General features: G+C 48.3%; 1 protein-coding gene across 2 annotated transcripts in view; it reads right to left on the minus strand.

Annotated features, from left to right (window-relative positions):
* FBXO10 (F-box protein 10) overlaps positions 1 to 22,042 on the minus strand; it is a 168,387-nt gene that overhangs the window by 23,600 nt on the left and 122,745 nt on the right. The window contains exons 2-5 of one of the 2 annotated variants that reach the window (XM_083718639.1): positions 18,908 to 19,636; positions 13,642 to 14,232; positions 10,808 to 11,665; positions 829 to 978 (exon numbers count right to left, since the gene is read on the minus strand). In XM_083718639.1, the coding sequence (XP_083574765.1) occupies positions 829 to 978; positions 10,808 to 11,665; positions 13,642 to 14,226 (1,593 nt within the window). In that variant the 5' untranslated portion in view covers positions 14,227 to 14,232; positions 18,908 to 19,636. Of the gene's footprint in view, positions 1 to 828; positions 979 to 10,807; positions 11,666 to 13,641; positions 14,233 to 18,907; positions 20,000 to 22,042 lie in introns of those variants that run through there. The other variant, XM_083718638.1, reaches the window with a different exon arrangement.

Here is a 22,042-nt window from a genome sequence, read left to right on the forward strand (position 1 = left end):
TCTGTGGTTTAAGCCACAGTGCTACCCATGTCCCAATAATAACTAATTAATAACTAATTAATAACTCTTGGACGGCAATGAAAGCTGCTTGATCATTATGGAGTTCCAACATCTTTAGCATGGCATGGGGATAACCTAAAACTTACTGGGAGTAGCTGAGAGCAACAGGCTTTTCATGCAAACATAGGAAGAAGAATTTGAGGATAAAACAAGTACCATATTTTTTGCTCTATAAGACTCACTTTTCCCCTTCTAAAAGGTAAGGGGAAATGTTTGTGCGTCTTATGGAGCTAATGCAGGCTGCGCAGCTATCAAGAAGCTTTCACTGCGCAGTGATCCCCCTTGCTTTTCTGGCTTCTGAGATTCAGAATATTTTTTTTCTTGTTTTCCTCCTCCAAAAACAAGGTGCGTCTTGTGGTCTGGTGCGTCTTATAGAGCGAAAAATACGGTAGCCTTAGATCAAAAGCGGCTGTCATGTTATGCAAGAAACATGGGATTCCTAAGCCTCTGGCTGCAGCATAATGTGAATTTGGGGAGGCATACACTGGGGAGAAGTGTTATGGGTGTGACTGCTTGCCATTACACCCCTCCATGCAACCTCTGCCCCAGGCTCCTTTCCTTCCAGGCCCTTTTTCCAGCTTAAGACTCCAGCTAGGAGGAAAAGTGCCCCGGGGAGGGAGACTTGCAGGGGGAGGGGTAAGCACCTGCCTCCCGCCTGCTGCTTCTCTCTTACGAATGTCCACATTCACCAAACATTTGTGTTAGGCGAATCTCAAGTTTGTTGCGTCAAGCTCTTGGGTAAAAACATGAGCGTGCAAGGGTCAATACCAGGATCAGAGGGTTGGCTCCCTTGCGAATGTCCACGCCGGCTTCACAGTTGGAATGGATGTTGTTTTCTGCAATCAAGCCTCCAGCCCCGAGGCGCAGAAATATCCCCGAGGTCTTGCAGTGGTGAATGTCATTCTTCAGCATGACGATCTAAAGGAAAGAAAAGGCAGATGCATTTCTAGATAAAGGTGGCGGAGGAGCTTGCTACGAGCGCACAAACATCAGCGTTTGTCAGGCTGAGATGGTCAAACAAAACAGTGTTGAGACGTGAGCTGTGACGCAAGAAGTCTCTGATTTGAATCTTGTCTCTGCCTCAAATTGCTTTGATGGCCTTAAAAGGTAAAGGTAAAGGGACCCTTGACCATTAGGTCCAGTCATGACCGACTCTGGGGTTGTGGCGCTCATCTCGCTTTATTGGCCGAGGGAACTGAAGTACAGCTTCTGGGTCATGTGGCCAGCATGACTAAGCCACTTCTGGCGAACCAGAGCAGCGCATGGAAACGCCGTTTACCTTCCCGCCGGAGTGGTACCTATTTATCTACTTGCACTTTGACGTGCTTCCGAACTGCTGGGTTGGCAGGAGCAGGGACCGAGCAACGGGAGCTCACCCCGTCACAGGGATTCGAACCGTCGACCTTCTGATCGGCAAGTCCTAGGCTCTGTGGTTTAACCCACAGCACCACCCGTGTCCTTAGGCCCTTGATGGCCTTAGGGAAGTCCCTATTCTCCTTTATCCAGCCATCCTTACCACTTGTACATCGAGGGGAAATGAGAGACAGCACCCCAGCTCATCTGCTCCCTGTTTTACTGTGCCTGCATAATTATTTCCCAGACTTCTCGCAGCTGAGGTGCGTAATTTTCTGAATTAAAATGGAAGCACGCTTCACTCCCGTATCCAGAAACAAGTTGACTTTTACAGTATGAAGCAGAGTTGCCTTCTCCCGGGAGGCCCACCTTGTGTCTCTGCATGAGTCATCACTGCGCTGGCATGCTTCTTGACAAGGAGGCAATTCCAAAGCAGTATCCCATACAGAGACAAAGCGGGTGGGCTCCTCCGGTGGCAAGTAATTGTTCAATGGAAGTGACAGGATTGCTCCATACTTGGCCTCAAGAAAACCTACCCCGATTTCTCTGCCCCACGAGTCAGTGCTCAGTCAAGGGGCATGATCCGAAAGGAGCAAACTCAGAGCAATGACTCATGCAGAGACACAGAGGGGGCAGGTTGATGTATGCTGAAAAATCCAGTTACTCTCAATACAGAGACTACAGAACTGCCTGACTTTGGAGGAACCCATTCCATGCTCTTAATAATTAATGAAAAATAAAAAATAATTTATTATTTATACTCCACCCATCTGGCTGGGTTTCCCCAGCCACTCTGGGTGGCTGCCAACAGAATATTATTAATAATAATAATACGGTGGTACCTCGAGTTACATACACTTCAGGTTACAGACTCCGCTAACCCAGAAATAGTACCTCGGGTTAAGAACTTTGCTTCAGGATGAGAACAGAAATTTGCTTCAGGATGAGAACAGAAATGTGCTCCAGCGGTGCGGCAACAGCAGGAGGCCCCATTAGTTAAAGTGGTGCTTCAGGTTAAGAACAGTTTCAGGTTAAGAATGGACCTCCAGAACGAATTAAGTACTTAACCTGAGGTACCACTGTAAAGCGATAAAACACCAAACGTTAAAAACTTCCCTAAACAGGGCCGCCTTCAGATGTCTTCTAAAAAGTCAGATAGTTGTTTATTTCCTTGACATCTGATGGGAGGGCGTTCCACAGGGCGGGCGCCACTACCGAAAAGGCCCTCTGCCTGGTTCCCTGTAGCTTCACTTCTCGCAGGGAGGGAAGGTTGAGTTGGAAAAAATTCCCAGATAGTTATGGAGAGGAGTTCTCAGGGAAAAGACTCCGGGAGAAATCATATGCTCTGGACAAAACTTGATGGTCTTACTCCGAAGACTCTGAAAAGGGTGGGGAAGCATAAGCTGGGTGTTTTTTTGTTGTTCAACCTTGCTGATAGTGCACTGTTTAAAAAGTCTTATGCAGGTTAGAGTAATTTGCATGGAATAATTTGACTCAGAAATTGTTCTGATACCCTAGAGCAGGGATGGCCAATGTGCTGCCGTTCAGATGTTGCTGGACTACAGATCCCATCATCCCTGATCAATTACCATTCTTGGTTAGGGATGATCAGAGATGGAGTCCAATGACAGTCACAGGGCACGATGTTGACTACCACTGACCTAGAGAGGGATCTAAATTAAGCCCATTTGTTTTACTCGCATTTAGTAAAGAAAGCTTTGGAAAACGCTGAACCTGCCAAGCTCGCCCAATATTTATTAAAAGCTGACACCCATTCATTCTTGCATAGGAACTTAGGAAACAGAACGTTCTCTGTGGAAGGACAAAGCACTGGAAAATATTCCAGAAAATTTTCCGCACCACATCACTGTTTTCAGAACAATGACTGAGTAGAAAACATACAGGTGGTGCACTCCTCCCAGGTGAATACCTTATGTGCATTAAGAACGACAGAACGAAAGCTGTGCAGAAGGAAGCAAGACGAGAGCAGTAAATCATGCAGAGAAGCGGCAGGCCGCCTCCTCAGTGCGGGGACACTTTGAACTCACAGTATGCCAGCAGTCCCACCACACACAGTTCTGAAGTTCCTGGTTTACAGAGCAAGAGAAGACTGAAAGCAAACACACACACACACACACACACACACACACACACACACACCCCTGGAGCATCATAATCTACGCAGGCTGGCGAAAGTGAAAAGTGAGGAGACGCTTTCAATTCCGCCATTGTTTTATTTGCGCATGTAAGTGGTTTAGATATTCATGCGTACCGCGCTGCCTAATTCCATTCCAGTCGAATAAACCTTTAAACCCATGTCTGACAAGCGTAAAGGAATAAATCTACAAATTCCAATATCCTCGCCTTGGTAAGCACCGCGTATCAAAGATTATAATTAAATTACGCCGCCTTTATTTGCTCATTTGAAAAGGTGGCTCGCCCCCCAATCCGTTAATTAAAATGCTGGAGCCGGGGGGGGGGGGAGAGAGACCGCTGTGCTCCTCTCCTTATTAGTCACTCACCATTGACCTGGCATGGAGGTCAAGCTCCGATTAGAATACTAAGCTCGGCTCTCCAACGCATTAACAGAAAATACTGTGGTTATCCCCATAACAGTTAATAGGATGACAGGTGTTTACAGCTCTCTTAATTTCTGACCGGAACGGATCCACCTCGGGGACTTACGGAATCATTCAGCCAGGCCAGGGGTGGAGGAGACGGACACCAAGGTCAGTCTTGTAAGCAACGCCACACAAGTTACTGGCCTGCAACAACTGTTTGGTGAGAGCCAGGCAGCCGGTAATCTAGCTACCGATTCGCGAGCCACTCTCCATGTAATCGTAATCGTAAACATGTAAATACGAACATTTTTATTAGGTATAGCGTGACGTATGTCCTGTATGGTTGAACGGAGGCTTTGGATGGAATTCCACATCGCACTGATGCGATCGGTCCATCAACGCAAGCATTCCCGCTGACGGGACGATCTCCCATCTCCTCCAACTGTGCAGTTTCTGGGGGGTTGTGGCAGATTTAGGAGGTGCCCAGGGAAAGAGAGGGGGGAAGGAAATCCCTAATGGGCGTCCTTACACTGGCTTCCACTAGAGCAGGGCGATCCAACATGCAGCTCTCGTCAAGATAACAACAACAACAACAATAATTTATTATTTATACCCCGCCCATCTGGCTGGGTCTCCCCAGCCACTCTGGGTGGCTTCCAACAAAACACTAAAATACAATAACCTATTAAACATTAAAAACTTCCCTGAACAGGGCTGCCTTAAGATGTCTTCTGAATGTCAGGTAGTTATTTTTCTCTTTGACATCTGGTGGGAGGGCGTTCCACAGGGTGGGTGCCACTACTGAGAAGGCCCTCTGATTGGTTCCCTGTAACTTGGCTTCTTGCAGCGAGGGAACCGCCAGAAAGTCCTTGGCGCTGGACCTCAGTGTCCCGGCAGAACGATGGAGGTGGAGACGCTCCTTCAGGTATACTGGACCGAGGCCATTTAGGGCTTTAAAGGTCAACACCAACACTTCGAATTGTGCTTGGAAACGTACTGGAAGCCAGTGGAAGTCTTTCAAGACTGGTGTTATATGGTCTCGGCAGCCGCTCCCAGTCACCAGTCTAGCTGGTGACACACGCCCTTCAACTCTCATGCTGCCATCCCAAAGCTGACTAAGGGAGGCACTGGGCTTTGGGAAGGACGCATGAGGGCTCTGGCAGGGTCCTAGAGTTCTCCTTCCCAAAGCCTAGTTAGAGCTTTCCCAGATTTGGAAGGACCCTGCCAGAGCCTTACACCTCCTTCTCCAAACCCGGTGTCTCCAGCTTTGGAGACACATCAAGAGGGATGGGGGCAGGGGGCTCATATTTTTGCCTTCCTCCCCCACCCAACAAGGCAGTGTGCGGCCCACAGGTTCCATGTCTAAGTACTCTTGCGACCCACTTGGTATGAAAAGTTGGACTGCCCTGCACTAGCGGAACGGGTTGGTTGAATCTGGCCCTTTATGCAGATCAAGAAAGCAATATGTGCTATAAAGGTAAAGGTAAAGGGACCCCTGACCGTTAAGTCCAGCGCGAATGACTCTGGGGTTGTGGCGCTCATCTCGCTTTACTGGCCCAGGGAGCCGGCGTATAGCTTCCGGGTCATGTGGCCAGCATGACTAAGCCACTTCTGGCAAACCAGAGCAGCGCACGGAAACGCCGTTTATCTTCCCGCTGGGGTGGTACCTATTTATCTACTTGCACTTTGACATGCTTTTGAACTGCTAGGTTGGAAGGAGCAGGGACTGAGCAACGGGAGCTCACCCCGTCGCGGGGATTCGAACTGCCGACCTTCTGATCGGCAAGTCCTAGGCTCTGTGGTTTAACCCACAGCGCCACCTGCGTCCCTCCAATGCACGTATAAACATAATAAAATGTCAAACAAAACTTCCCGATACAGGGCTGCCTTCAGATGTCTCCTAAAAGTTATATACGGTAGTTACTTAAATCTCCTTGACATCTGATGGGAAGGTGCCGCTGCCGAGAAGGCCCTCTGCCTGGTTCCCTGTAACTTCACTCCTGCAACTTAAACTGCACTTCACAGTGTACTGAGAATTAATGAGATACAGAGTTGTTTCTCAGTGCCCTTCTAGGTTTTGGGAATGTAGTGGACTAAGAATCAAAGCAAATGGGGTTCCATCTTAAAAAGTACACATTCCTTTAAGAAAAAAGCCTCTGCTTCTGTTCAAAGTTCTGTTCTTAAAAGCCAAGAAAACAAACTTCCCTCTGCTTCCTCTCCTCCCTTCCTCCTCTGTGAAACAAACGAGCAGCAAATTGCTGGCTTGGAACGGCAGGCTGAACGCTGCTCAGAAAAATGCAGGTGTAATTGCAGAGCATTTCACCCGGGAACAATAGCTGCGTAACGAACGGCACACAAACCCCCACTTAATGTTTCACTCATCAGCTAAGCCGAACGCACAGAGCGCAGGAGTCCTGCACTGACAAATGACATCTCCCGGTTTGACTTCTGCACTTCTCGATGCTGTTATTGCAAAGGAACAAATCCAGGGGAGAGACAGAGAATGCTTACGCCGTCCTCCACAATCTGCGGAGACCATCCCTCCATTTCCATGTTCCCAGAAGAGGCATCATGTTGAGGCTGGTGCAGCAACATCGACAAAGACTCCTGTGATACCTTAAGGCTTACAAACCCGTTATGGCATAAGCTGGAAGTAGCCAATGTTGCAGACTGCAACTCCCACCAGTGGCGTAGCATGGGTTGTCAGCACCCGGGGCAAGGCAAGTAATTTGCACCCCCTAACCCGTGGATTTGCGCCCCCTAACCCATGGATTTGCGCCCCCTAACCCATGGATTTGCACCCCCTAACCCTAACCCCCAGGTGTTGCGCCCGGTGCGGCCGGCCCCCCCTGCGCCCCCCACGCTACGCCACTGACTCCCACCACCCTCAACCATTAACTATGCTGGCTTAGGCAGATGGGTGCTGTAACCCAAAAGAGCTAGAAGGCATCACACTGGCTAGCGCTGGTATAAACTAAAGTGGTACCTCGGATTAAGAACTTAATTCGTTCTGGAGGTCTGTTCTTAACCTGAAACTTTTCTCAAGCTGAAGCACCACTTTAGCTAATGGGGCCTCCCGCTGCTGCCGCCGTGTGATTTTTGTTCTTATCCTGAAGCAAAGTTCTTAACCCGAGGTAATATTTCTGGGTTAGCGGAGTCTGTAACCTGAAGCGTATGTAACCCGAGGTACCACTGTACTGTTGACTATAGTGGTACCTCGGGTTACAGACGCTTCAGGTTACATACGCTTCAGGTTACAGACTCCACTAACTCAGAAATAATGCTTCAGGTTAAGAACTTTGCTTCAAGATGAGAACAGAAATCATGCTCCGGCGGCGCAGCGACAGCAGGAGGCCCCATTAGCCAAAGTGGTGCTTCAGGTTAAGAACAGCTTGAGGTTAAGAAAGGACCTCCAGAACGAATTAAGTACTTAACCCGAGGTACCACTGTACATCACATGGCATCAGACAGAATCAGTATTGTATAATTGGGAAGGACCCTGAGGGAGTCCAATGCAGGAATATGCAGCTTCCCCATACAGGGATCGAACCTGCAACCTTGGCGTTAGCACCACCACACTTTGACCAGCTGAGATGCATGAAGTGCTATCCGTAATAGATGTAGAAGCAACCTTCCAAGGGAGACTGTGATATGGAACCGCTGAATTCATCAAGAAATTCAATGCCATCAGTTCTGGACTGAATCAGGACAACAGGTTTTCACCACGCTGCAGGCATTACTTGGCTGACTGATGCCAGGATCACTGCATCATCTACTACTGTTTCAAGAATTGCTGGTATTAATGATGCAATCATCACTATATTTCCTGAATTTTGTTTCCCTCTGAATTCTCTGCTTGTAACACGCCCACCCCAAGATGAAAGCACAACCCACGGGTATATCTGCAACTGAGGATAACAATTCATGCATTTGATGAAGAGGACTGTGGTCCACAAAAACTTATGCTACCATAAATTTGTCGGCCATCAAGGTACGACTCAACACCTTTGTTGTAAGAAGCGGCAGACCCCCAGCCGCTGTCCCCCTGGGGGAACGGATTCCAAGGAAACAGTTCTACTGTTTTGGAAGCGGCAGAAAGAAGGGGGGGAGATGGGTGCCTGCCCAGCCCAGCACCCTGACAGGGATGCAAATGGCCCCCTCACCAGTCATCAGATTGGGGATGGGTCAACAACCCCCTCCTCCTTGTCACAATTAAATAATTAAATAAGGAAGGAGTGCTGTGTGTGTGTGTGCGCGCGCATGGGAAAATGTGTGTGCAAGTGTGTGGGTGGCCACATCCCCTGTGGCCCTCAGATGCTTGGCAAAGGTCAAATGTGGCCCTCAGTCCCCCCCAAAAAAGTCGGTCAGCCAGCCCTGCAGCAAAGCATTCATGGATGAAGGGTGCAGCATAAGCAATTAACGTGGCCCAGTTTCTTTTTTCCATACCCAGGAGCTGCCAATATCCTGGCCACTGTCTCCGAATAATTAGGATCCTAAAATCTCAACAGCTCCCTACACAAAAGGCTTCCTTTTTAAAGGTTGCTAAGCAAGGAGCAGCACCACGCTCGCCAGATTGTTGAAGAGATACACGCAGGATTTAAGACCTAGTCATAAATGGTTGCAGGTACCATAAATTGTGTATTACAATTCACATAACACCTCCCAAGCCCTTTCAAAACTACCTTGGCTAGACCTCTGAATTCTTTGGCGTGGAAGCGGCAACCGAGGAGGACTCCCGCAGCTCTGCCTTTCTCCCCAGAGCCCCCTTCTCTGAGGAATGACCCACCTTCAGCAACCTGGAGCCCTCCAGATGTTCTGGACTGCCAACATCTGGGGGTGGGTCCAGGTTGTCACACACTCCTGAGTTCCAGCATGGTGAAAGCTGTACTGACAGACCAACCAATTTCAAATCAGGGCAGTGGGGACATGCATTCATACATTTACCTTACCATAAGAACACTGAAAATAGAATCTCACCGTATTTTGATCTCTGACTTCCAAGGAGGGTGGCTGGGTGAAATCTGCTCTTTGGCCAGGCCTCCATAGCTAAATGCACCCCACAACCAAGCACTCAAATGAGCTTTCTGGTTCAGGGGCTGGCAAAAAAGGCGGGCAAGCTTTAGGTATGCTTTGAAAGCGAAGTGTGGGGAAATGACAAATTAATTTTCCTACAAACTCCTGTTTTCTGTTTTCATTGCTACTGCTTCGTTTTAAAGAAAGCAATAAACCTTATGGTTATGATGATATGCCTGCAGGTATACAGGCAACGGATGCCTGGTGACTTGAAACCAGGGGAGAGGCGGGAGAAGTTTTTCAATGGTCGTAGGTTTGGTGTTTCAATACCCTTCAAATATCCTGGTCCTTGTCATTCTCCATAACTAGTAAAGAAAAGGTAAAGGGACCCCTGACCATTAGGTCCAGTTGTGACAGATTCTGGGTCTGTGGCGCTCATCTCGCTTTACTGGCCGAGGGAGCCGGCGTACAGCTTCTGGGTCATGTGGCCAGCATGACTAAACCGCTTCTGGAGAACCAGAGCAGTGCACAGAAATGCCGTTTACCTTCCCGCCGGAGTGGTACCTATTTATCTACTTGCACTTTGATGTGCTTTTGAACTGCTAGGTTGGCAGGAGCAGGGACCGAGCAACGGGAGCAGGGACCGAGCAACGGGAACTCACCCCGTTGCGGGGATTCGAACCGCTGACCTTCTGAACAGCAAGCCCTAGGCTCCGTGGTTTAACTCACAGTGCCACCCGCGTCCCTTTCCTAACTAGTAGAAGTATACAAAAAAAAAAAAAAATGAGCAAAAACAGTGTTGAAGAATTCACCTGAGAAAAATAATAAATACTCATGTGAATTATCTTAATCTGTATAATTTATACAGATGGCAGAATTACTGGCCTACTTGTTTTAAAGTAGACTGATGAGGGATAGCTCAGTCGGTAGAGAATGACAACCTTCATCTCAGGGTTGTGGGTTCGATTCCCACGTTGTAATAATAATAATAATAATAATAATAATAATAATAATAATAATTTTATTATCTGTACCCTGCCCAACTGACTGGGTTGCTCCAGTTGGACGAAAGATTCCTGCATAACAGGGGGCTGGACTAGATGCTTCTTGTGGCCCCTTCCAACTCTACAATTCAACCTCCATTTGGCTCATCACTCCTTAGGGTAGTGATTAAGCGGGATATCAAATCCAAACTCTTCTTCTTGGCTTCTTTGCTGCCTCTGTTTGGGTGAAAACTTTCCTATTTAATCGGTCCTTTATTTAATCTTAACTTACTTGAGCTGCTGCTGCTTTACTGCTTTCTACCATTTTTCTTATACAGTGGTACCTCTAGATACAAACGGGATCCGTTCCGGAGCCCTGTTCGCATCTAGAGGTAAACGTAACTAGCGACGGCACGTCTGCGCACGCGCGTGTCGTTTTCGCCGCTTCTGCGCATGCATGCGACATCATTTTGAACATTTGCGCATGCGCAAGCGGCGAAACCTGGAAGTAACGCGCTCAATTACTTCCGGGTTGCCGCGGAGCGCAACTCGAACACGCTCAACTCGAAGCATATTCAACCCGAGGTATGACTGTATTCTGCGGTGTTCTACTGTTTCCAGCACACAACGCTCTCATCTCCTTAGGGAGGAATGGCAGGCATAAATTATTCCAAGTCGCGACATAAATTAGGAGGCTGACATCCCCAACTATTAAGAGGCGTGAAGCTCAAGGTTGTGATAAAATGTTTGCCTATAAAAGGAAATCCCAAACCAACTGAGCACTACTGCCGACTTAACCCAGGCATGCAAGATTTTGCTCCTCGTCTTGTACGGCACCTTACTGTTTTGTATGCATCGCACGGCATAGGTCAAGTCCCGGAAGATGCTCCCTTCCACTCTCGCTTGCCCCTGGGAGCAAACAAAGACGCCGCCTTTGCCATCCCTGAAGAGACACTTCCGAACGAGGCATCCTTGCATGGCATTGGCAAGAGACTGTGCCTCCTTGTCTTTCTGAAGCTCCTGCGGCAGAGTTTTCAGCTCGTAGTCGCTCGGAAGCGCCGCCAATCCGTCGGCCTGCGGCCTGCCGTCAATCACTTTGGACAGCATGTGGCTCAGGCTGTGGGCCTGGTAAGGCAGCCGGCACATCGACTCGTCGTCCTCCTCGTTCTCGCTGCTCATGCTCAGCTCGCTGTCGCTAGAATCCGTCTCCATTGTCGCGGCCTCCTCCTTGTTGGCCCCCTGGAGATGCCCGGCGACATCGCTCCCTTTCTCGCACCCTTTCTTCGGCATTGCTGGAGGGTGCGGAGCAGGGAGCGCGTTGCCAGGGTCCCCACCCACCACAATTTCACAGGTCCGTACGCTTGTCAGCAGAGGCCCCCGGCTCTCCAGCTTCGATGCGCTGCAATGTGTCTGTGGCTCCGGCGTCTGTAGTGATGCGGAGCAGGATTTGGCCAATGTGCTCAAGTGCTTACAGGCCCAGTTCCTGTCCACAGATGGGCAGCCATCCACAGTCACCGAGGCGTTTTCACTGCCCACAAACTCACAGTTTTCCAGCAGGCAGATGGCGACGCTGTGGAAATTGATGGTGGACTGGTTGAAAGTGCAGAATTTAACTTGGCAAGTGCCTGGGGCATGGATCTGAAGCTGTCCGTTCTCAAAGTTGCAGTTGTCAAACTGGACGTGGCCCGAGTTTGTCTAGAGAAAAAGAATGACACCAGATCAATATCTGTTCAGGGAGTTTTTAATGGTTGATGTTTTATTGTGTTTTTCACATTTTGTTGGAAGCCGGCCAAGTGGCTGGGGCAACCCAGTCAGATAGGTGGCATAGAATAATAACAACAATAACAATAACAATAATAATAAATTATTATTATTATTATTATTATCATCATCATTATTAATACTACAGTGGACGCTCGGGTTGCGAAAGTGATCCGTGCGGGAGGCACGTTCGCAACCCGCAGCGCCATGTCTGCGTATGCGTGGGTTGCGATTTGGCGCTTCTGCGCATGCGCAATTTAGCGCTTCTGCGCATGCATGAGGCCCGAAACCTGGAAGTAACCCATTCCAGTACTTCCAGGTTTCGGCGCGTCCGTATCCCGAAAAAACACAACCTGAAGCTCCTGTAACCTGAGGTATGACTGTACTACTATTTCACAGTCACAAAACCATTTCACAACAGACCCCAAGAAGATTACCAAACGAACCCAAGGGAGGCTGCATGGGAAGCTGCCCTACTAGAAAGGTAGCCAACCAATGGAAGCGAGCATGGGGACAAACAAAGGAAGATGCCTTCACCCCGGTGTGGCTCCCCTTTATTACATATGTAGGCCAACAAGACAATGACTGATCCCCAACAGCACACAAATCGATATGGCTAGTTTGATACAGTTGCATTCCCATCACACAAACACAAACAAAACACACTGCAACCCACCGGCTACAACCGGCCATGCCCTGGGCTTCCTGATCTCTTGCACCACCAGCAAAAAATAAAGATGCCAAGTGATGCCAAAACAAAACTTCTGCTCGTACACTATGTAAAAGAATGAAACATGGGGAAATTTATAATTTACCTTAAAAACCATTGCAAACAAAATTGTTAGTAGGATTGGAATAACACTTGTAGTTTAATGGTGAATTTTGGAGATGTAAAAGATTTGGATTATTATAAAAGATGCAGGAAGAAATGATTAATAATAGGACCTGCCAAGGGGAGGAGGGAAGTCCGGGAGATTCTTTGGAATCTTGTTTTTATGTTGTATGTTGGATATGTGACTGTAAAACTCTAATTTGAAAAACCAAATAAATTTATTAATCAAGAATGGATCTTTACTGTCTCCCCCACACACTTCTTCTTCCTCCCCTCTCTCCCCACTTCTCTCACCCCCCCAACCCCATACTGCCTACAACAGCACAAAGGACTCTATGATCTGAAAACTGAGAACCTGTGTGTACCTTTGTTACCCAAGAAAACCTTTTAATAAAAACACATTTTTAAAAGCAATAGTCATAAGCACAGGACTTCCCCGTTTACTCTTGGTCTTCTACCTGTCCTGGGGGGAGCAGAAACCTATGACTGAAGCATGATCCCAACCTACCCTTGCTGCCGGACCGATCTGACATTTTCATGCCTGAAACAGAAACCATCATGCTCTCGTGAAGCTCTCGTTCAATGTGCTACAACCTGAGGAGGAGAACCTTCAATGGACTGCGTCACTTGGTTCAGATCCATCCATTGCCCATTGTTATTCTTAGTGGTGCCCAGAGTTCACTGCTTGATCCACACAGGTAAGTGGTAGACAAGGTGGTGGTAGCTCCAGATGTTGGATGTGGATTTGATATCCCACCATTCACTCCCCTTCAGGAGTCTCAAAGCGGCTAACATTCTCCTTTCCCTTCCTCCCCACAACAAACACTCTGTGAGGTGAGTGGGGCTGAGAGACTTCAAAGAAGTGTGACTAGCCCAAGGTCACCCAGCAGCTGCATGCGGAGGAGCGAGGAAGCGAACCCGGTTCACCAGATTACGAGACTACCGCTCTTAACCACTACACCACACTGGCTCTCAAGTTGGACTCCAAGTCCCATCAGCCCCAGTCATCAGGATGATGGGCGTTGTAGTCCAACGATATCTGGAGAGCCTTACAGCCCTCCAACCCATTCGTACTCACCTTATATATGATGGGCGTGAACCAGGCCGGCATGAAGACCAAATTGCATAGCCTCACGGTTGGACAGTGCTGGTCGAAGCTCACCAGGAGAGCTACATCTCCGAGTTTGCCCCTCCCCATAATTTCCACAGGGACCTTAAGGAAGACTTCGCCCTGCTCTTCGTACACTCCAGGCAACAGGACGATCCGGTCATAAACACACGCTGAAACCAAGGCGCTCCGGAGATTTTCGAACTCACAGCCAGGACCCACGCAAAGGACGCGCCGGTCCTTCTTCCTTCTGAACAGGTAGAAGCAGTTGGAGGATTCGAGGTCCTGGCTGTTCTTGGTCCAGGTTTTCGAAGCGAGGTAATGCTGTTTGAAGGCTTCTCTCCACGACCAGGGCTCCACGTCGGGCTGGTTGGGCCAATTTGGGTGCCGACACTCGATGCAGCCGAGGCAAAGCTGCCTCCACCGCGTGTTGTCCAGGCTGAGGATGAGCTCGTACCACGCTCTGCACACCAAGCTGCAGCGGCCAAGGTCAGGAAGGCGCAAGTAGGACAATATCAGGCGCCACAACTCCAGTGGCAAGCCACTGATTTCCATCGTCACCTACGAACGGCAAGGCACAAAGACTCATTACTCTCTGGACTTAATAGGAGATGCTCACCTCTTTCCGCCCCTTCCTTTCAAAGGTTGCATGAGGGATGGGGACCAGAGAATCAAAGAACTGTAAATGGCTTTTGAAAATGATGGAGTAGGTGGAACTGGCAAGACTAACAGGCTCAGGCTGCACGGGAAAAAGCATTTTGGTTCCAGAAATTCATTCTGACTGTGCAGATAAAAATATAACTGTTTGTTATTATACAGCACCTCGATGGGGGTTTTGTCTATTTGCTAGTTCTGATAATATATTATGGTTCCTGTGATTTTGTCTTTGTTATGTTGGTTTTGTGGACTGTACCTGGATAAAGAGACTTTTATTCTTTCGGTTCTCAAAGTTCTTAACCAGGCACCCCCAAACTTGGCCCTCCAGCTGTTTCGGCACTACAATTCCCATCATCCCTGACCACTGGTCCTGTTAGCTAGGAATGATGGGAGTTGTAGTCCCAAAACAGCTGGAGGGCCGAGTTTGGGGGTGCCTGTTCTTAACCCAGCTCAAGGTTGTCATTTGTACTAGCCAGATGTTGAACTGATAATCAATCACAGTCAGCCCGTGATTTGAGCCGTCTTGCCCAAAAATGGCAACTAGATATTCCATTTTGGTGACTGTAACCACGGTTTAAGGAGCCATTCGGAGCCTAAATTATCTATCCAAGTTTCTAACACTATTGACAGTTTGTTGTGTACATTCTCTTCCATTACTGCCAAACGAATTTTACCAAGTACTTTCTTTTACCATCACCTTCTGATCTCATTGACCGTTAGCCTTCATTTTCATTTTTTCAGGGGGGAACTCTCACCCCCCACCCTCTAAAGTGGAATCCTTTTTCCCCCCTTCTTGCTTTTGCCGCTCTATGGGGGCTCAGGATGTCTCTTAACAAAAGAACATGAATCACTAGCTTCACTGGAGGGAAATTGTTATTTTTTTAAAGCTGGAGGTAAATTGCTATACTGTAGTTTCTCGGCTCTGCTAAAAGCAGTTTCTCAAGGCCACCACTGACATGCACATTCAGAGCCAAACCACACATGACGCAGGAGATCTATTGTTGAACATCTCAATGTCTTTACATAAAAAATAAAAAGCTCAAAGCTGCCAAATTGGCTCAGAGCAGGTGGTGCTGGGCAAGGAGGCGTTAACCCCCCCCAGTTGCTTTTTAGACTGAAGTCGCCCCCATCTCCTGAAAGCAGCTATTAGTCCCACTTTAATCAAAGTGGTGGCTTGTGGGGTATCCGTATTTCAAACACACCCCATGGCTCAACAGCTCCCAGGATCCACATGCAACACCATTAAGGCAAGGTATAAGTTCCACCTCACCCTCCAGATACAGTGGTACCTCAGGTTAAGTACTTAATTCGTTCCGGAGGTCTGTACTTAACCTGAAACTGTTCTTAACCTGAAGCACCACTTTAGCTAATGGGACCCCCGCTGCCACTGCGCCGCCGGAGCACGATTTCTGTTCTCATCCTGAAGCAAAGTTCTTAACCTGAAGCACTATTTCTGGGTTAGCCGAGTCTGTAACCTGAAGCGTATGTAACCTGAAGCGTGTGTAACCTGAGGTACCACTGTATTAGTGCTAGAAACTCAAGATATATAAACTGGGCGCCAAATGGGTCCTTAAATCAGAATTGCAGTTGCCAAAACAGAATGTCCAGTTGCCATTTTGGTACCAGACCAGCTCAAAATCTGCATTTTTCAATCCGACGTTTTGGTTCCTTGAAATCAATTCTGATTGTGCAGATAAAATATACAGTGGTACCTCGGGTTACGAACTTAATTTGTTCCGAGGTCCGTTCTTAACCCGAAACCATTGTTAACCTGAAGCACGCTTTCGCTAATGGGGCCTCCCGCTGCCACTACGCCACTGGCGCGCGATTTTCGTTCTCATCCTGGGGCAAAGTTTGCAACCCAGAGCAACTATGCCAGGTTAGCAGAGTTTGTAACCCAAAGCAGTTGTAACCTGAGGCGTTTGTGACTAGAGGTACCACTGTAATGGTTAGAATTCTGCAGGGTGCGTTGCTAGCGTGTGAAAGTAGTCAAGATTCAAGGATCCATGTAAAATGAAATTTGGCACCTGCTTCATATAATATAGGCAGCTGGCTGAAAAACTATTTTGTTTCCTCCGGTTTTTAATCAACACATTGTGGCTGGTTTTTGGAGCTGCTTTGGAAATGCTATTGTAACACTATGTATTGCTTTGTGCTGTATTCTCTGTTTTATTGTATATGTCTGTGTAGCTGCTTAAAAAAGAAAAAAAAAATCCAAGGATATTGAAGGCATGCAGCTCCAGATGGTGGAGACGTCAGACACCATCCTGACACCCGGGCATCTTCACTTGGTTGCATGTGGCCGATAGGCAGGTTCGAAAATGCGCCTGGCAAATTTCGAATGCTGGATACACACTGTGTGCCAAAATAAAACCCACCCTTTCATTATCCTGAACTGCAAGTACAGTGGTGCCCCGCAAGACGAATGCCTCGCAAGACGGAAAACTCACTAGACGAAAGAGTTTTCCGTTTTGGAGGCGCTTCGCAAAACGAATTTCCTATGGGCTTGCTTTGCAAGACGAAAATGTCGAGCGAGTTCCTGCGGGTCTTTTTTCCTCCCCCCCCCCTTTTTCTAAGCCGCTTATCTGCTAAGCCGCTAAAAGCCGCTAAACCGCTAATAGCGCTAATCTGCTAAGCCGTCAATGGGCTTGCTTCGCAAGACGAAAAAACCACTAGACGAAGAGACTCGCGGAACGGATTCTTTTCGTCTTGCGAGGCACCACTGTATAGCAGCCTAATTAAGCCTAAGAGGAAAGCCCCTAAGGGTTGAAAGAAAAGTGTTTTACCAATGCAAACTAAAACTCGGATCAGCTTACTTAACATCAGGGTCTCCTCTAGCTCGCTCCTTTATTGTAGGGCAGGCACGTCCAACTCCCAAGAGACTGTGATCTACAGTGGTACCTCGGGTTAAGTACTTAATTCGTTCCAGAGGTCCGTACTTAACCTGAAACTGTTCTTAGCCTGAAGCACCACTTTAGCTAATGGGACCTCCTGCGCCGCGGGAGCATGATTTCTGTTCTTATCCTGAAGCAAAGTTCTTAACCTGAAGCACTATTTCTGGGTTAGTGGAGTCTGTAACCTGAAGCGTATGTAACCTGAAGCATATGTAACCCGAGGTACCACTGTACTCATATTATAAAAATACCGGCTGTGATCTAACCATTGTTATTGACAGGCAAAGTTGCTGAGCTTTTCTGGGGAGAGCCAAAGGTTTTTCGGCGGGGGGGGGGGGGGGATCTACCACAATCTACTAAAGACGTCCAGTGATGTACCGGTGGATCATAATCTACCTGTTGTAGGGGAACTGTTAAGCACCCAGATTCTTCCAAGGCAGGTAAACCCCGGTAACATTTTAAGAAAGGGTGGCAGCTCAGTGCTAGAGCAAAAGGTCCCAAGTTCAGTCCTTGTCACCTCCAGGCAGGGCTGGGAGACAGTAACCAAGGCTATAGTTAGATGGACAACTGGTCTGGTTTACTATAAAGCATTTTCCTAGTGTTATCTACTGAGCTGAATCCTAGAACAATAGGATCCAGAGTGCAGCAGTCTGATTGGTCCGCAAGAGCCACCCAATCCAGCTCCAGGTGGAAGTGAATCAGCGACCGGATTGGCCTGCAGGAACAGCCAATCAGGCTTCTGGAGGTGGTGGATCCGCAACCTGATTGGCCTACAGGAGCACCCCAGAATTAGCCAATCATGCGGGGCCCATTGTGTAAATAATGTATATATAGCTAGACGTTTTAGGGAAAGTTTCATCCACTGCTACTATGAGCCGAATAAAGAGCATGAAATTCACACTCGACTCAGAGTATATTTCACCTAGGTTCCTAGGATCTGCTTGCAAATTGCATTTCTATTATCTCCTGTGCTATTAATAATAATAAAAAATACTAATCAAACGCATTTTATGTGCGTCTTGCAAAGCACATCCTATGCACAGATCTACCACTTGAAAACGTTGTGCATATACATTGCTAATGCCCCTCAAAAAAAGTGGGGAGCCCAGCGGGTTTTCAAACATAGGGATTGATGCTCTGAGCACAAAGAGCGAAGCCAACAAGTCTAAAGCCATTGTGTGGAGGGGGGAAATCCCACCTTCCTCCCCTCCAAAAATATCACCAAAAACCACCCAGAAATCAGAAGCACATCCGGACAACAACCACAGATGGCATTTTGTGACCGCGTTGTGCAACCCGCTCCATGTTTGCTGTCCCGAGGGGACTTGCTCAAAGAGAAGAAGTGTGTGCACGGGCAGGAAAAACACATCCCGAGAAAAAAACAACTATGCATGCAGAAAAACACGCCCCGAGAAGAACTATGCATGCAGAAAAACGCATCCCGAGAAAAACTATGCATGCAGAAAAACGCACACCAAGAAAAACTATGCATGCAGAAAAACACATCCCGAGAAAAACCATGCATGCAGCCGACCCCGAAGATCTGCAAAAGCGAAGCGGGTTGCACCGTGCAGGGCGCGCGCCCCCCCGGCCCCGCTTGCTAGCAGAGCTAAGAAAGTGCACACAAAAAAACACACCACCAAACATGAGTTTCCCGATCTGGTTTTGCTCTTTTGTTTCGTTACCTTATGACGGCATCCCGGTCTCCGGCGAGAAAGCGCCTCTCCGCCAGCGAGCCGAGCCCGGGGGCTGCTGGAAACACCCCGGGATCGGAGCCACTCCCCCGGCTCCGGCGCGCACGGCCGCGCCGATCATAGAGATCTTCCCAAGGAAGGGAGGCGCTCTAAGATCATGGCGATCACATGGTCGCCGGGGTCCTGGAGGAGAGAGATCGGCTGCATCAAAGGGGGGGGGGGAGGAGAGGGGGGAGCCTGGTTTGGAGGAAGCGGGGTCGCCAATGTCTTTGCAGCCCAGCCACGTTCACACACACGCGTGTATCTTTGGCGATGTTGTTTCTAAGGAGCCTCGGGGGCTCAGGCACGTCACGTGTGCACACGGCAGTCTCCGGAAAACTCACTTCCATGATAGGACAGGCATAGCTGTCGACTTGCAGATTTGAAAATAAGGGACCAGCAGCCTCGAAAATAAAGGATCAGCAGCCAAAATAAGGGATTTTGGCTTAGTTTATACAGAAATCCGGCACTGATGGAGCCAGGCTGCTTTGGCTGCCACTGACTGTGTTTTGCAGGGGGTTGGACTAGATGATCCTAAGGGTCTACAACTCCCACCCAAGAAGAGGGGCAGGCAAAACGGATAAACGACGTCGAGATGGCAAAGCTTACAGGCAGAATTAGAAACCAGGAAGAGGACCTCTTTCATAAAGAATGGGGAAAGTTTATCATTTAGTTGAAAAGCTATTGTCAAGAGTTACATACATTGGTAGGATTGACAGAAAACTGGTAGTAAAAATTTGAACTATGGGTGGACAAATGATTTATAAAAATAGAGTTATGAAAGGGATGCAGAAGGGGAAATCACTACATTAAGATGCTGCACTGGCTGGAGGGGATGCTAAGCAGCACGTTGGGGCTGCCGTCGTCCTGGTGCGAGGAGTTCCATCGGCCCTTCCCTGCCCGAGGGGGGGGGGGGAGGGAGAGAGACTTTCGTCCACGCCGCCCGCGTGCCCGGCATGAGGCGGTTGCGTCACGGCCGCTGAAGCACCGCCCTTCTGCGTCCCTCCCCATCCCCTCCTCTTCCTCCTCCCTCAGGCCGCCTCCTCAGCCACCGTCTCCGGCTTCCCGTGGCAGAATGGTGGAAGTCCCGCAAGAGAGGGGCCGCCTGCCCGCCCGCTGCCACCCATCTCCTCACAATGCACCCCTGAGGGGCGAAAGAGAGAGACGGAGACATGGCAACTCGTGCCCGCTCTCTCTCTCAAGGCGGAGGACCCCGAGCTGCTGCTTCCCTCCCAAGCCGGGCGAGCATGAAACTCGGGAAATTTAAGGGACATCATCAATAAGGGACAGCAGTGGGACACGGCACTGGGATAAGGGAGTTTCCCGCCAAATAAGGGACGGTTGACAGCTATGCACGGGCGTAGCCGGGGACGGGGCTGCTGCCCCCACAATCAAGTAAATAAATAAAAATACCTAACTCAGTGTAGGTTTTGAGAGGGGTTTTTTTCCCCCTGAGCACTTGGGGGGTCAAAAGAAAGTAATTTCAAGCAACTGATGTTGAGACATTTCATTCCGAATCTGCTAGACCAGTGTTTCCCAAACTTGGGTTGCCAGCTGTTTTCAGACTACAACCCCCATCATCCCTAGTTAGCAGGACCAGTGGTCAGGGATGATGGGAATTGTAGTCCAAAAACAGCTGGAGACCCAAGTTTGGGAAACACACTGCTAGACAGAGCCAGACAGAGGATAATGATACACTCAATGATGCCCTGGGCAATAGATGATGATGATGATGATGATGATGATGATGATGATGATGATGATGATAATTTATACCCCGCCCATCTGGCCGGGCCTCACCAGCCACTCTGGGTGGCTTCCAACAAAATATTAAAATACAGTAATGCATCAAACATTAAAAGCTTCCCTAAACAGGGCTGCCTTCAGACGTCTTCTAAAAGTCTGGTGGTAGTTGTTGTTCTCTATATTGGTCATAATATAGGTATGGAAGCACGGGAACGATTGTGGGATATAAAATTTACAGCATGTTATGGTCTAAGAGAAAATAATATGAAAATGATACATCGTTGGTATCTAACACCGCATAAACGGTCAAAAATGTATACAGTGGTATTTCTGGTTGCGCACGGGATCCGTTCCGGAGCTCCGGTCGGATCCCAAGGTGTGTGTATCTGGAGGTGCTGCTTCTGCACATGCACACAGGGTGAAACCCGGAAAAATACTTCCGGGTTTGCTGTGCATGTATCCCGAAGGATACGTAACCGGAGGTGAATGTAAGTAGAGGTACCACTGTAAATCTAAATCGAACAAGTGTTGGAAATGTAACTAGAAAGAAGGTTCTTTTCATCATACGTGGCAGTCCTGTAGTAAGGTTACTGGGAAATGATATACAATGAATTGAAAAGGATGTTCAAAATAACTTTTATTTTTTAAAAAATACTTTGGACATACCTGCCCTAGCAGGTCTAAAACCATTTTGGGATTCAGGAAGGGTTGCTCGGATATTGTTAAGAGATGGTTTGCTAAGATCCTTGCAAGAATTTTGTCGAAGGCAGCTAATAAAGAGATGCCTCAATAGTTTCTGCAACCCGTTCTGTCACCTTTTTTTTAAAAAAAAGATTGAAATTTTGGCATCCCTAAAGTCTGCTGGGATCTCCTCTCTCTCATTTTTTTTTTTTTTGATGGGTTTGTGAAGTTGTTGTGCAAGTTCATTTCCATTTCATGGGGTTGAACATGCTTTTATGAAAGCCTTCTCTGTACTCAAAATGCGGCTCTGCTTTATTGTCATCAGAGTAAAGGAATTGGTACTAGATATCTATCTATAAGGGACGCGGGTGGTGCTGTGGGTTAAACCACAGAGCCTAGGACTTTCCGATCAGAAGGTTGGTGGTTAAAATCCCCGCGACAGGGTGAGCTCCCGTTGCTCGGTCCCTGCTCCTGCCAACCTAGCAGTTCGAAAGCACGTCAAAGTGCAAGTAGATAAATAGGTACCACTCCGGCGGGAAGGGAAACAGCGTTTCTGTGCTCTGCTCTGGTTCGCCAGAAGCGGCTTAGTCATGCCGGCTCCCTCCGCCAGTAAAGCAAGATGAGCGGCGCAACCCCAGGGTTGGTCACGACTGGACCTAA

This window comes from Podarcis gaigeae (genome assembly GCF_964106915.1).
Source record: "Podarcis gaigeae genome assembly, chromosome: 17".
NCBI lineage: Eukaryota > Metazoa > Chordata > Lepidosauria > Squamata > Lacertidae > Podarcis > Podarcis gaigeae.